Genomic DNA, 12,672 nt, shown 5'->3' with positions numbered 1-12,672 from the left:
AATTAAAACTTTAAACAAGGGGGAAAAAGTTTAATAACACTTTATGAATTTTATCGAAACAGTAGAAGATTATGCAAGCACTCACCCTCTGTGACGGCAGCATCTTCCCATGTGTCAATGGCAGACTTAAGTTTCTGTTGCACTTGTGGAACGTTACCTCCTTTAGAGTATGTTGGCATAATTTGTATTCCCCTTGCTGAAAGGGTAAAAAATGTTTTTACTGAGTATGCTGCCTGTTGGAATGTATAAGCTCGGGTTCAGTTTAATAAGCTAACCTCACTATATAGTTTGGTTTTCATATATGGCTCCCTTAGAGCTTGAACATTGCCACAAGCTGACACTCATGTTGTTTGAAGTAAAAGGCTCCGTTTGGGCCTCCTTCAGAGCACAATAGCTTGTTATATTACAAAGCTTGTTGGTAGATGTTTCAGTTAGATTTTGCTTATTTGGAAACTAGCACTGCCACAGGTTGACACCCGTGTCATTCTGAAGTCGTAGGTCCTGTTTTGACCTCCTTCAGAGCATGATGGTTTAAGTTTGTACTCCTCTTGCTTAACTCCCTCGGGTCGGCGGTCACGTCAGCGATACCACCGCAGTTTTTTTTCTTACCAGTGTGAAAGAGACTCAAAATACTCTGTCAGTGTTGCACATACAATTAAGAGCTGTACACCATTTTAATCTGTGGAATATCTTCTTTTATTTGTGTACACTTAGAGTAAAAACAAAATGTTGTGCTTTTTGCAAAATAAAGAAAACTAACGTGATGCGTGATCTCTCGTCTCCCTCTGAACGAAGTCCAATCTGATAGTGTCTAAAGAAATGTTGAAATGTCAGGTTTTAAATCGTGTAAGTCAAATCGAAAACAAAAATTCTGTGTTTATGTAATCTGTATGAAAAGAGAGCCATGTCAGAAGTCTGTGATTCAGCTCATTATCCGCTAATGCGGCCACGCCCACGGAGCCAGCGCTATTCAGATGCAAATTCAGTCAATACATGTATACATCATCTCAATCGTGTATTTATTGTCTTGAAAAGTGTCTTGAATAGCCATATTTAGCGATCTCTGGCCTCTGTTAGTTCAGTTCCTGGAGAGTCACATGGTTGTTCTTCTTTAGATTAATTTGTGGACAAAAGGTGTACAGAGCGCCCTCCGGCTGCAAGTATGAATTGAAAACACAGAATCCAGCACTCATAGTGATGACAATAAATATTGAATAAATATTACTCCTCTGTACAGAAAATTGACATAAACATATGAGAATCCATCAATATTTCTCCAAATGTGCAAGCTTTTAAGCTAAACGCCTATATGAAATGCCATAGAGGTAACATAATTGTTCAGACACTTTGCAACACAGAAATACATTATATTTTAAAGTGTATAATAGAATACCATTATTTTAAATTGTAATAATATTTCACAGTATTGCTGTTTTTTCTGTATGTTTGATATACACCATGATGAGCTTGAGACATGATCACAGAGGGGTTTTTTCACAGCCTACCTGACTGAAAGAGCTCATTATTATGCAAGTCATTTCAGGTCATTATTATGTGATTCTTTTGTCTTCTCAGGTGAGAATCACCCATTATTCATGATGATTCACGCCTCCATGCATACTGTGTTTCTTGAAAAAAAGTGTCTTATAAAATTTAAATCTCTATATTGTTTTGCATGAACAAGTAGGCAGCATAATTTTTGTATCATTCTGAAGCAAAAACTCTAGTCTGCAATTTCTAATACCCAATAGTCTTGTGAACACAGATTTAATATATATTTTTTGACTTTATTTCAGTGACTTAAGTTTTTAGTTTTTTCGATAACCACGCATAAACGTTATTCCTTCAAAAACACAAACATGTACATACATGTTCCTCACATATTATTGTAGCCTAGTTTGTGCTGAATACAGTGTAATGACACTTTTTCTATTAATATGTTTATGAACAACTGAAAAAAGCACAAATGTCAGGGCATGTCAAAACTTCTCCAGGACCCCAAAAATCTTCAGACCCCTGAGGGTTAAAGAGTAAAAAGTTTTTTTTACTAAGCACGCTGCTTGTTGGAAAGTGTGGATAAAATTAGCTCAGGTTGAGTTAAACTAGTTAACCTCATTGGATAGTTTGGTTCTCAAATTTGGCTCACTTAGAGCATAGACACTGCCACTAGCTGACGGCCGTGTCATTCTGAAGTCGCAGGTCCTGTTTGGACCTCCTCTAGAGCACGATGGTGTAAGTTGTACTCCTCTTGCTTAAAGAGTAAAAGGTGTTTTTTACTGAGTACACTGCTTGTTGAAATGTGTTGAGGTAGACTGTAATATGTGGGCACTCTACAGTCTTATCTGCTAGTTAAACTCGGTTCATTCTGAGCGAGTTCCATGTTTGTGGGATCTTGCTTATCAGCAAGCAAGCTGTTCTGGGTGTGTGTGGTCCTTAAGTAGATTCTTTAAGTAGATTGAGCATGTAGTTTCACATGTTGGCCTTTTGCAAGGCTGCTGTGAGGTATTTCTACACAATGTAGAATTTGCGTCATGTCCATGATTCTGTGCCTACAGTTTGGTTTATCTGTGAGGTTGAGCTATGTAATTCCCTTGTTTGAGGGTTGTCAAGTCAAGTCACCTTTATTTATATAGCGCTTTTTACAATGCAGATTGTGTCAAAGCAGCTTTACAGTGATAACTGGAATATAATTTTGGCTGCACAGCATCTCTTAAAGAAAATGGTGTCAGTATCCATCTTAAAGTAAATTCAGTATTGATTCATTCCGATGTAAAAAACAATAGTTATTAATTTAGTTAATTTATCTATATCAGCACTGGAGTAAAGAGTGATGTCATCATCCAGCTCAGTTCAGTTCACATACAATGATGTCAGTGCAGGCAGATCAGAACACTGTTGAATATCAAATGTCAAGTCATGCATAGTACTTAGCTCCCTAAGATGGTCAGTGGTTGAAGGCCTCTCTGAGGCCTCCCTATTGAGGATCAGCCCCCAGGCTGGTAAATGTACTCCCCTTGATGGGTTCCTTTAGAGTGCACAGCCTCCTCAGTGCAAATAATCACGCGCTGAGTAGATCCTAGGATTGAGCAGAGTGTCACTCCCCTCATTGGTAAGGGTAAAAAGCACTATGCTGAGTCCTGCTCTCCGGAATGCCCATTTCTATGCTCTGGTCTGAGTGCGTTACTGCCTCATTGCAGTCACTCTTACTGGATATCTTCTCTGAAGAATGTGATTTGAGACTCTGTGATCAGACAGGTTGTTGGCCAAGACTAGGTTTCTGTAAAAGTATACCAGGTCGGCCTCCCTGGTGGCAATCAGGGTCGAGTAAGTTCCCCTGACAAGTGACTGGCTAGGGTTCCCTCGGGCCCCCTGGCCACATTCCTTTAAAGGTACCCTCTTTTCTTTGAAAAGAAACTTGGTTTCAGAAGCCTTTGAGCAGCCTTGGCAGGCCTTTTGTGGAAGGCCTCTTTGAGGCTTATAGCTTGGGCTGTTAGCCATAGGGAATGTAGTCACTGACAGCTTATGTATGACCCATAGGGGGAGTGGCTCTGGCATTTCAGTTGAAGCTGCTAGCTCTGACGTTTGTCTAGCCATTTTGGCATGCACTCCCCTCAAGCATGGCGGTGTGGGTATATCATTCCCCAAATGCGTTTCAAACGCAGTGTAGAGTTCCATTTCGAAAGGGAACATCTCAGGTTACGTATGTAACCATGGTTCCCTGAGAAAAGGGAACAAGACACTGCGTTTCCAAGCCATGCATCGGGGCTGCCTGCTGAACAGTCCCTTCAGACAATAAGGTACTGACTGGTTCTCTAGGCGCTCCTTATATACTTCCAGGTTGCGCTATGATGATGTCATAGGTTGTCGGCGGCCAATAGGATTGTCTTGAGTTGATATTGTTTTCAGTCACCGGTTCACACGGAGCCGTTCCCCATATGCATTTCAAACGCAGTGTCGAGTTCCCTTTCGAAAGGGAACCAAAGATTTTTGGATAATGTAATATGTAATAGTTTTTCAAATCCAGTCATAATTAAAACTTTAACCAAGGAGAAAAAAGTTCAATAACACTTTATGAATTTTATTGAAAGAGTAGAAGATTATGCAAGCACTCACCCTCTGTGACGGCAGCATCTTCCCATGTGTCAATGGCAGACTTAAGTTTCTGTTGCACTTGTGGAACATTACCTACTAACTTGTAGTTGTGCTGTGGACTAGAGATGTCCTTCATCTCAAACGGATCAGCTTTGTTTAAGCCAACAGCAAAAACTGTCACTGCATCTTCTTTGATTGTTCGGGATGCTTGGACGACACCATCAGCGGATTCTCCAGCAGAGATAACTAACAGGAACTGCTTAAACCCTTCAGAGACACGGCTTCCAGCAGCGCTATTTAAGAAATTTGTGTGTGCATATTGAATGGCATGGCCAATTCTACGCTTCCCTGTAGGCCTCAGCTGCAGTTTGCGAATAAATGACACCATCTCATTCTTGTTCTTGTCAGTATTGAGCAGGAATTCCTCTTGGACATTTTTGCTAAACTGAGCAAGGCCGACACGATTAGCATTCTTCCCCACTTCCAGCTGGTTGACCAGTTTTTCGAGGAAATTCCTTATTGTTTTCTGCTCTTGATTAGATGCTGAACTATCAACCAGTATGAAGAGATCAGCAAATTTTTGCATAAGAGCTGAAGAGAAGTAATAGAATTATTTGTATCTAAAAAATACATCAATAAATTGTCCAACACTAGGGTTCAGAAAACAGTATATTGTAGTTCACTGTATGATTCAAAGCTTGTACACTTACGGAAACCGTTTGTTTTGTTTGTATTAATTTTAAGAGTTTTCATATTCAACAGTATAGACACAAATGGGAAAGCACACTGAGTAATGTTACCTTGTGACTGGACCTCCACAGTAAAGCACACTTTGTTGCGCAGATCCACTTTTAGACCTTGCAGTTCTTGATAACTGTCAATATTGAATAAGAACTCTTCATGTGGGACATTAGCCATGGTGCGCAGCTTTTCCATGTTGCCCATTCCCACCCTGATGACAAAGATGGCAACTCCCATATTTCGTAGTCTCTGGGCAGATTCCTCGACAGCGTCCCGTGATTCCCCATCTGTGATGACTATAGCAATGCCAGGGACATTCTTTCTGGCCAGGCTAAAGTAATTCTCACAGATGAAAGTCAGGGCCTGACCGGTGTTGGTGCCTCCTCTACGATAGATGAGTTCATCCAACTTTTGGTGCAGGTCTTTTTTATCTAAATAGTCACCAAGTAGGAACTCTTGGTATGGTCTGTCACTGAACTGGGCAAGTCCCACTCTCACCTTGTCAGGTCTAAGGTTAAATTGTTCCACAAAAGCATGGAGGAACTTCCTCACTTCTTTAAAATCACTGTCTCCAATGCTACCAGACGAGTCCACAAGGAGCACAATGTCTGCCTGTGCAGTCTCGTTGCAGCCTAGAGCAAAGGGAAGAGTTTTAGTAAGAACTTTGATCTGATTTTTATTCATGTGTTTGTTCAAACAGAATAAAAATGTAATTTTAAGGATGTAGTCAGTATTTGCTGCAAACGTGCCAATGTCATTATGTTGCTTTGTTGCTTTAACTTGAGATTCCACAACATTTATAAATGCCAGCCTATTCTACCTAAAGATGCTCAGTCTTTTTTTTTTTTAAGTAATCACTTACGATTTTCCCATAAAATATGTCAATGAAAATTTTCTGATCCATGATGGCTTTGACAGCGTTCAAGCTACGTGCATCAAAATCTGACTTAGAATGCTTTATTTTTTCTAAATGATCAGACTTCCACATATGACATTATCATTATCAAAAATTCCCCAAAAACTGTAATTACAGTAGCCACATTTCCAAATCCAAAGATTTTTTTGCGAAAAAATGCTTAGCAATATAGCTGATGGAAAAGCCATTTGTTGATCAAATTTCTCACAATCTTTTTCCATTTATTTTTAGCGCATAAAATCTTAATCGATAGTTCAACACTTTTTGTCAAGAAAAGGAGCTTTAACACAAATAAATGTGGTGTCACATGACAGAATTAGCCTATAGTCTACATGAAGCACGTTCATGTGTTGCTCCCGTTAAAGCACCGTTTCACCGTAGATCATAGTTCAAAGGTGCATCACAAGGATGAGGAAAATACTGTCTTGAAAATCTTTGCAGCTCAACAAAAATAAGCGGAGTGTCTGTTAAGTTAAGGAAAAACGATGGAGTTTTTAATGCTGACAAAAAGAAAGGTAAAATAAAATAGCCTACAGAACTTCTGCATCTGAATAAATAAAAGTAATGTCATAAAATCTTGAGTCTGTTTTGATTTAATGATCAGAAACGGTTCTAGGCTACATGACAAATGAAAATCACAAACATTACATTTAAAAAATAATTTTATATGTGCAATTTATTCATGTAGAATTTTATCTAAAATAAATTAGGAAAATAAAGTAGTTGACTCCAAAAAAGCTCTAAGCTATGAAACCAGAACAAATAACTTTTTTTTGCTTTAGATGATGCTTTGAAAGCATTCTTGGCCACGTCAAACCGGGTGCATGTTCAAGGCGTTAAAGACTGTTGCAAAGACTGAATATTTCACTGTGCTCGTCTTGTCATGCACCCAAAAAATGTTTGCATACCGGACAACTAAGCTGCTCTGTGTCTTTATTGCCAAATAAAGGGAGTTAAATCCTGTCAGACGAGCTGTTCTCGTTTGCCAGTACAAAGTACTGGCAAATTTCAATTGTCTCATAACTCCGTACATTTTATAAATGGGATGCAAAAAATACGAATTTGCGATATACGCAAAATTATGTATGGAAACGGCTCATGGACATTTTTTTTAGCGATTTAACAAAACTTATGCGACAGTGCATTTTTTTTTTTTAGGGATGACGTCATTTCGCACACCATTTTATCGGTAAAAGGACAACTGGATGGAAACATCCTGGAGACAGTAAATTTCATGAATATTTTTTTTGCACATATTTGCTTTGTTTTTAACAACTGGATGGAAACTTGGCTAGTCACATTCAAACTAAAAACTCCCAATATATCTTTAGGGCTCAGGACAAGCTAACCCTCAAACTGTTTTAAACTCTCAATTAAGGCTTTGTGAAGCTCACATTCAAAGTTTAAAAAAATACTTTGAATAAATATCAATAAAAAGCTTAAGCGGTTTGTTATCTCAGAGAGATTTCTATTAAAGCTGTGACTCAAGAGTTTTTGATTGGAAGTTTTTCAATGTAATGTGTTACCTTTTAACATCAGGATGACCTCTTTGTGTTTTTTCTCTACAGTGTTACACAGCTCCTGGATTACACTCTGAGAGATTCCCTGCAGAGCTGCAAAGTCTGATACGCTGTAGACGTGCTGATCATATGGCTCATTTGCGATCTGTCTCAGTAACGCTTCGTTTGCATCTTTGATCCCTATGGCGAATATTTTGATCCCCCTGTCCCTCAGCTCCTGAGCATGTGACTCAACCTCATCTTGAGAATCACCATCTGTGATAACAACGGCAATCTGAGGAACATTCTGTTGTGCTCGACTTCCGGCCTTTTCAACAAAATGCTGTTCCAGCATGAACTCCAAACCCAGGCCGGTATTTGTCCCGCCGGTTTTATAATGCAGATTTTGGATGTAGTTGAGAATTTCCTCTTTTTTCTGATAAGTGTTGAGTGAAAACTCAGTATGCGGTGTGTCACTGTACTGAACCAGACCGATCCTGATCTTGTCATGAGCAACTTCAAAGTTCTGTACGAGAAAATAGAGGAAGTCACGGATTTGTTGGAAGTTTTCCAGCCCAATACTGGCAGAGCCGTCCACCAGGAATACAATGTCAGCCACAGTCTCCTGTGTACAGACTGAAAGAAAGAAAACAAACTTTTCATTTGAGCAACAATCAGACAAAACTGAATATAATCATCTAGAATTATCTAGCAAATTCTGTCCCTACCATGTTTTTGGCCATTGCTGACAAGAAAACATAATGACAGAACAAGGAAGCCAAGTAATCTCCACTCCTTCTCCATGCTTGAGTTCCTTGTTCCCTGAAAAAAGCAACCAATGAGGTTAAAGTTTCTGAAACACTCGCATCATACAGAATTGTAAATATAATATGATGTTAGCTTTAAGAAAGAATGAACAGATATATTAGGCTAATGTTTTTATAGTGAAAGACACTGAGATCTTCCCACTTTCCCACCTATCTTTCTTTCTCTTTTTTTTTTTTTTTTTAAATGAAACTAACTCACATTCTGTTTGTAAAGACTGTCAGGTTGAGATTTGAATTCTAGCGATTTTCTGTGTTAATGGACCTACAACCACTAATACTTATGTTCTTACCACACAGCGGCCTTGTCCCAAATGGTACACTTTAAGTTAACTTGTGTAAGCGATGGCCATCACAGGTCAGCAAAACGTCTTGGGTTGAATGTAACCATGGTTCCCTGAGAGTAGGGAACGAGACATTGCGTCACTAGCTGACGCTTTGGGGAAACTCCTTTCACCGAAAATACTGCAGCCTGATTGCACTCGTGTGAGTGAGCTAGGAGGAGGGATGAAGACCTTGCTTCGTGGAGAAACAGGGCTTCCTGTCCCTGCATTTTCGGCACATAGGCGGCTCCGGATCATGTCACGCCCCCGTGTTTGGAACAGGAGGATGACTCATGGCGATTTGGTTCGTGCCCGAGGGGGACTGTCAGCTTCTGCTTCTGAGACTCCTTAAACCTTTCTGGAAAGCACCGACAGCATCACCAAAGAGGCCCAGGGAACTCACTTAGGGCCACGCCTGTGTGATCTCCTCATGAAACTCAGGGAAAAATGGCACCATCTCTGAGGGGCATCTGGCTGGCAGCCAGCGTGCAGATAGGCACCATCCATCCACTTTCTCGTGGCTGCTCCAGGGCTGACAATTTCGAGGCCCAGATCACTGACAGCCTCAGTGAGGATATTCAGCAGCTCCATATTTTCCAGGTGGACTACTGAAGGGGTGTGCGCCTCATGATGCTGGGCCGGCATCATCTAATCGAGTAAGCCTCCCGAGTGAACACATCGCACCCTCCCTGTGCTTGACAAAAGCAGGAGGGTCGCTGTTGAGGACAACAGCAAGCCTCGCACGGAGAGTCTTGATTGGCAGATCATCGCAGAAATGGCAATCAGACACCCATTCCTTGCAGCAACTACTTATTGTCTTCTTCTTTACCGGAAGGTCCTTGGCGATGTAGGCTTCGAATTGAAGGAGAAAGATTCTGAGGGCAATAGTGCTCGGTGCTGAGCTATATAGCGTTTGGCCCCACCCTTCACTTGAGCACCATTGGTTATTGCAGTTGCAATAGAAAATCAGGCATCAGTATTTTCCATGAAAGGAATTACGCAGCTAGTGACGAAATGTCGAGAGACCTACCTCAAAACCACTAGTACAAGTTAGATCAAACTTCATCAAGTGCCAATGCAGCAGCATTTGCAGAAATTGCGCTGCACAGCAAAATATATTAGTGTAGTAACAAAGGAAGCCTAGAAGGCCAAGACTAGACATCTATTAACTGATTTAACACATTTTTCAGATACAAAAACATGTAAATGTATGCATGTCATGTTTCTTAGACAAACATATCAAAGATTATCTAAAACACATCCATTGTTGTCTAATTGATTATGTGGGACACCATTAGGGGTTCTCCTCTTGGCTGAAAAATACAGTTACTAACAATATGATTTAATGGTTTATTAATTTTCGACCAATAGGTGGCACTGTGACCAAATTTTATATGGTGTGGTCAGAGTAATGTGATAATGACACATGCAATGTTTGGTGCCAAAGCATTGCAGAGATACAGCCTCAGAGTTGTTTTGGCAATTATGACCATTTATAAGAATTTTTTAATTCAATATCACATTTTACAAAAGCAGACTTAGTATACTGCATAGCCTTTCATAGACAGCACCAATATTTTTATGACAAAATACAGGGAGTGCAGAATTATTAGGCAAGTTGATTTTCTGATCATATTTTTTTCCCAAGCACATTTTACCAATTCCAATCCACATCAATCTTAATAACTACTATTAATATTGTTTTTAATCATTTATAAGTGATATATAATTGTTCATGAAGGCTGGAAATGAAAAATGCCTTATATTCAGGTGTGCAGAATTATTAGGCAAGTTTTCTTTTACAGGCAAAATGAGCCAAAAAAGAGATTTAACTCAGACTGAAAAGCCAAAAATTATTAAATACTCATGAGAAGGACGCAATACTAATGCAATACTAGAAATTGCAAAGTTAAAGCATGACCAAGGGACAGCAAAATGCTCATTGGGTCAGCGGGGTCAGACAAAAACAGGTGGAAAAGAAAAGACACGTTAACTGCAAAATAATTAAGAATTATGTGTGAAACCATCAGGAACCCTTTAGTCTCCAGCGCCACCATTTTCCAGAACTGCAACCTACCTGGAGTCTCCAGAAGTGCAAGGTCTCAGGATCTCAGAGACTTAGGTTAGCTAAAGAATCCTAAAAAATGACCCGCACTTGATAAGAATCACAAGCTGAAGTGTTATAAAATACATGAAGACTGGGTTTTTATAGGCCTTATAAACAGACAGCTTGAGAGTGACTCCTGAAGGACCAGCACCACATCCTCTTGTACCACTGTTTGAAGAATTTATCTTCCAGAATCTGGCAGTAAGTTTTGGAAGATCATTTTTAGTCCATCTCTGCAAGACAGACATTTCAGGATAAGAGATGGACTAAAAGTGAACTCAAACACCTTACTGCCAGATTCTGGATAAATTCTTCAAACAGTGGTACAAGAGGATGTGGTGCTGGTCCATCAGGAGTCATTCTCAAGCTGTCTGTCTATAAGCCCTATTAAAACCCAGTCTTCATGTATTTTATAACACTTCAGCTTGTAATTCTTATCAAGTGCGGGTCATTTTTTAGGATTCTTTAGCTAACCTAAGTCTCTGAGATCCTAACACCTTGCACTTCTGGAGACTCCAGGTAGGTTGCAGCTCTGGAAAATGGTGGCGCTGGAGACTAAAGGGTTCCTGATGGTTTCACACTTAATTCTTCACCTTAATTCTTAATTATTTTGCAGTTAACATGTGTCTTTTCTTTTCCACCTGTTTTTGTCTGACCCCGCTGATCCAATGAGCATTTTGCTGTCCCTTGGTCATGCTTTAACTTTGCAATTTCTAGTATTGCATTAGTATTGCGTCCTTCTCATGAGTATTTAATAATTTTTGACTTCTCAGTCTGAGTTAAATCTCTTTTTTGGCTCATTTTGCCTGTAAAAGAAAACTTGCCTAATAATTCTGCACACCTGAATATAAGGCATTTTTCATTTCCAGCCTTCATGAACAATTATATATCACTTATAAATGATTAAAAACAATATTAATAGTAGTTATTAAGATTGATGTGGATTGGAATTGGTAAAATGTGCTTGGGAAAAAAATATGATCAGAAAATCAACTTGCCTAATAATTCTGCACTCCCTGTACTGTCTGTAAACCTTGTCTTGATACCTTTTCTTTAAATAACCAAACATTTTCAAATGCTATTTAACAGGCAAGAGTCACATTTATACACATCAGGATACAAACAAAAACATTTCTAATGTTTCATATTCATCCCAAGCCAATAGGAATAAGCAACAAATGTGTTTCCAGTTTTTGCAAGGATAGTGTGTGCCAGCTCTATGCTACTTTCCTATTGCATTTAGGACCAAGCCAAAATACTGTCTAGTGGACATGAAAGTCATGAGAGATCTGAACCCACAAAAATAGGCTTGAATAAAACATCTGTACAAGCTAATTTTTTAAAAATACTCTAACCCCTGGTTTCACAGACAAGGCTTAAGTCTAGTCCAAGACTAAAATGCATGTTTGAGCTGTTTTAACTGAAACCAACTTACACTGATATATCTTACAATATATCAAGATGCACACCAAAAATGTTATTTTTCTAAGGTACATTTGTAAAAGCCCTTAAATGCCCTAAATGAACTAAAGTCTAATCCCGGCTTAATTTAAGCCCTGTCTGTGAAACTGGGCCTAAATCATAGTATCATCATAATGCCCTTTCATGGATTATACTCAGACTACCTCAGTGCAAACAGCTCTGTGCTCTAAGTATAATAAAGGAAGAGAGTAAAGAGGTGAACTTACACAGAACCCAGTCACCGAAGGGACGAGTCCAACCTGAAGACTCTGAATGAGAAACTAAAAATCTGAAACCGTTTGTAGAAACTTATCAAGCCACTCCTCAACACCATGAATTCCATTTTAGGAAATCTTTACAGCTTCATGTTTGTTGCTTTCTTAAGCTCTTAGTTCATTTAATTTAATATTTCTATCAGTGCATTTATAATAATGCTAAAGGAAAAATTCACCAAAAAAGAATTTGTTTCATCATTTACTCATGCTATGGAATAAGCTCAAAAATGTAGTCACCATTAAAGTAATCCAAATGATTGTGTGCTCTATTCTAATTTCTCTAAACTCATTTGTCACTATTTACTGAAAATCAAATATCATTCACAAAGTGGCACTGAATTTAGTTAGGAGACATGTGAGAACCAGTGGCATTTGGCATCAATGACATCAAATCTGTTGTCCTTACAATAGATGATTGGAAAATAAACTATAGC

At 39.1% G+C, this 12,672-nt stretch overlaps 1 protein-coding gene across 2 annotated transcripts in view; it reads right to left on the bottom strand.

The window, feature by feature from the left end:
• Positions 1-12,223, bottom strand: part of LOC125276405 (collagen alpha-6(VI) chain-like) — a 60,194-nt gene extending 47,971 nt beyond the window's left edge. The window contains exons 1-6 of one of the 2 annotated variants that reach the window (XM_048203833.1): positions 12,191-12,223; positions 7,977-8,070; positions 7,276-7,884; positions 4,893-5,465; positions 4,114-4,683; positions 86-196 (exon numbers count right to left, since the gene is read on the bottom strand). In XM_048203833.1, the coding sequence (XP_048059790.1) occupies positions 86-196; positions 4,114-4,683; positions 4,893-5,465; positions 7,276-7,884; positions 7,977-8,052 (1,939 nt within the window). In that variant the 5' untranslated portion in view covers positions 8,053-8,070; positions 12,191-12,223. Of the gene's footprint in view, positions 1-85; positions 197-4,113; positions 4,684-4,892; positions 5,466-7,275; positions 7,885-7,976; positions 8,218-12,190 lie in introns of those variants that run through there. The other variant, XM_048203834.1, reaches the window with a different exon arrangement.
• Between the last annotated feature and the right edge of the window lie 449 nt (positions 12,224-12,672).

The sequence above is a fragment of the Megalobrama amblycephala genome, linkage group LG10 (assembly GCF_018812025.1).
Source record: "Megalobrama amblycephala isolate DHTTF-2021 linkage group LG10, ASM1881202v1, whole genome shotgun sequence".
In the NCBI taxonomy this organism is placed as follows: domain Eukaryota; kingdom Metazoa; phylum Chordata; class Actinopteri; order Cypriniformes; family Xenocyprididae; genus Megalobrama; species Megalobrama amblycephala.
This window is presented reverse-complemented; position numbering and strand designations above follow the sequence as displayed.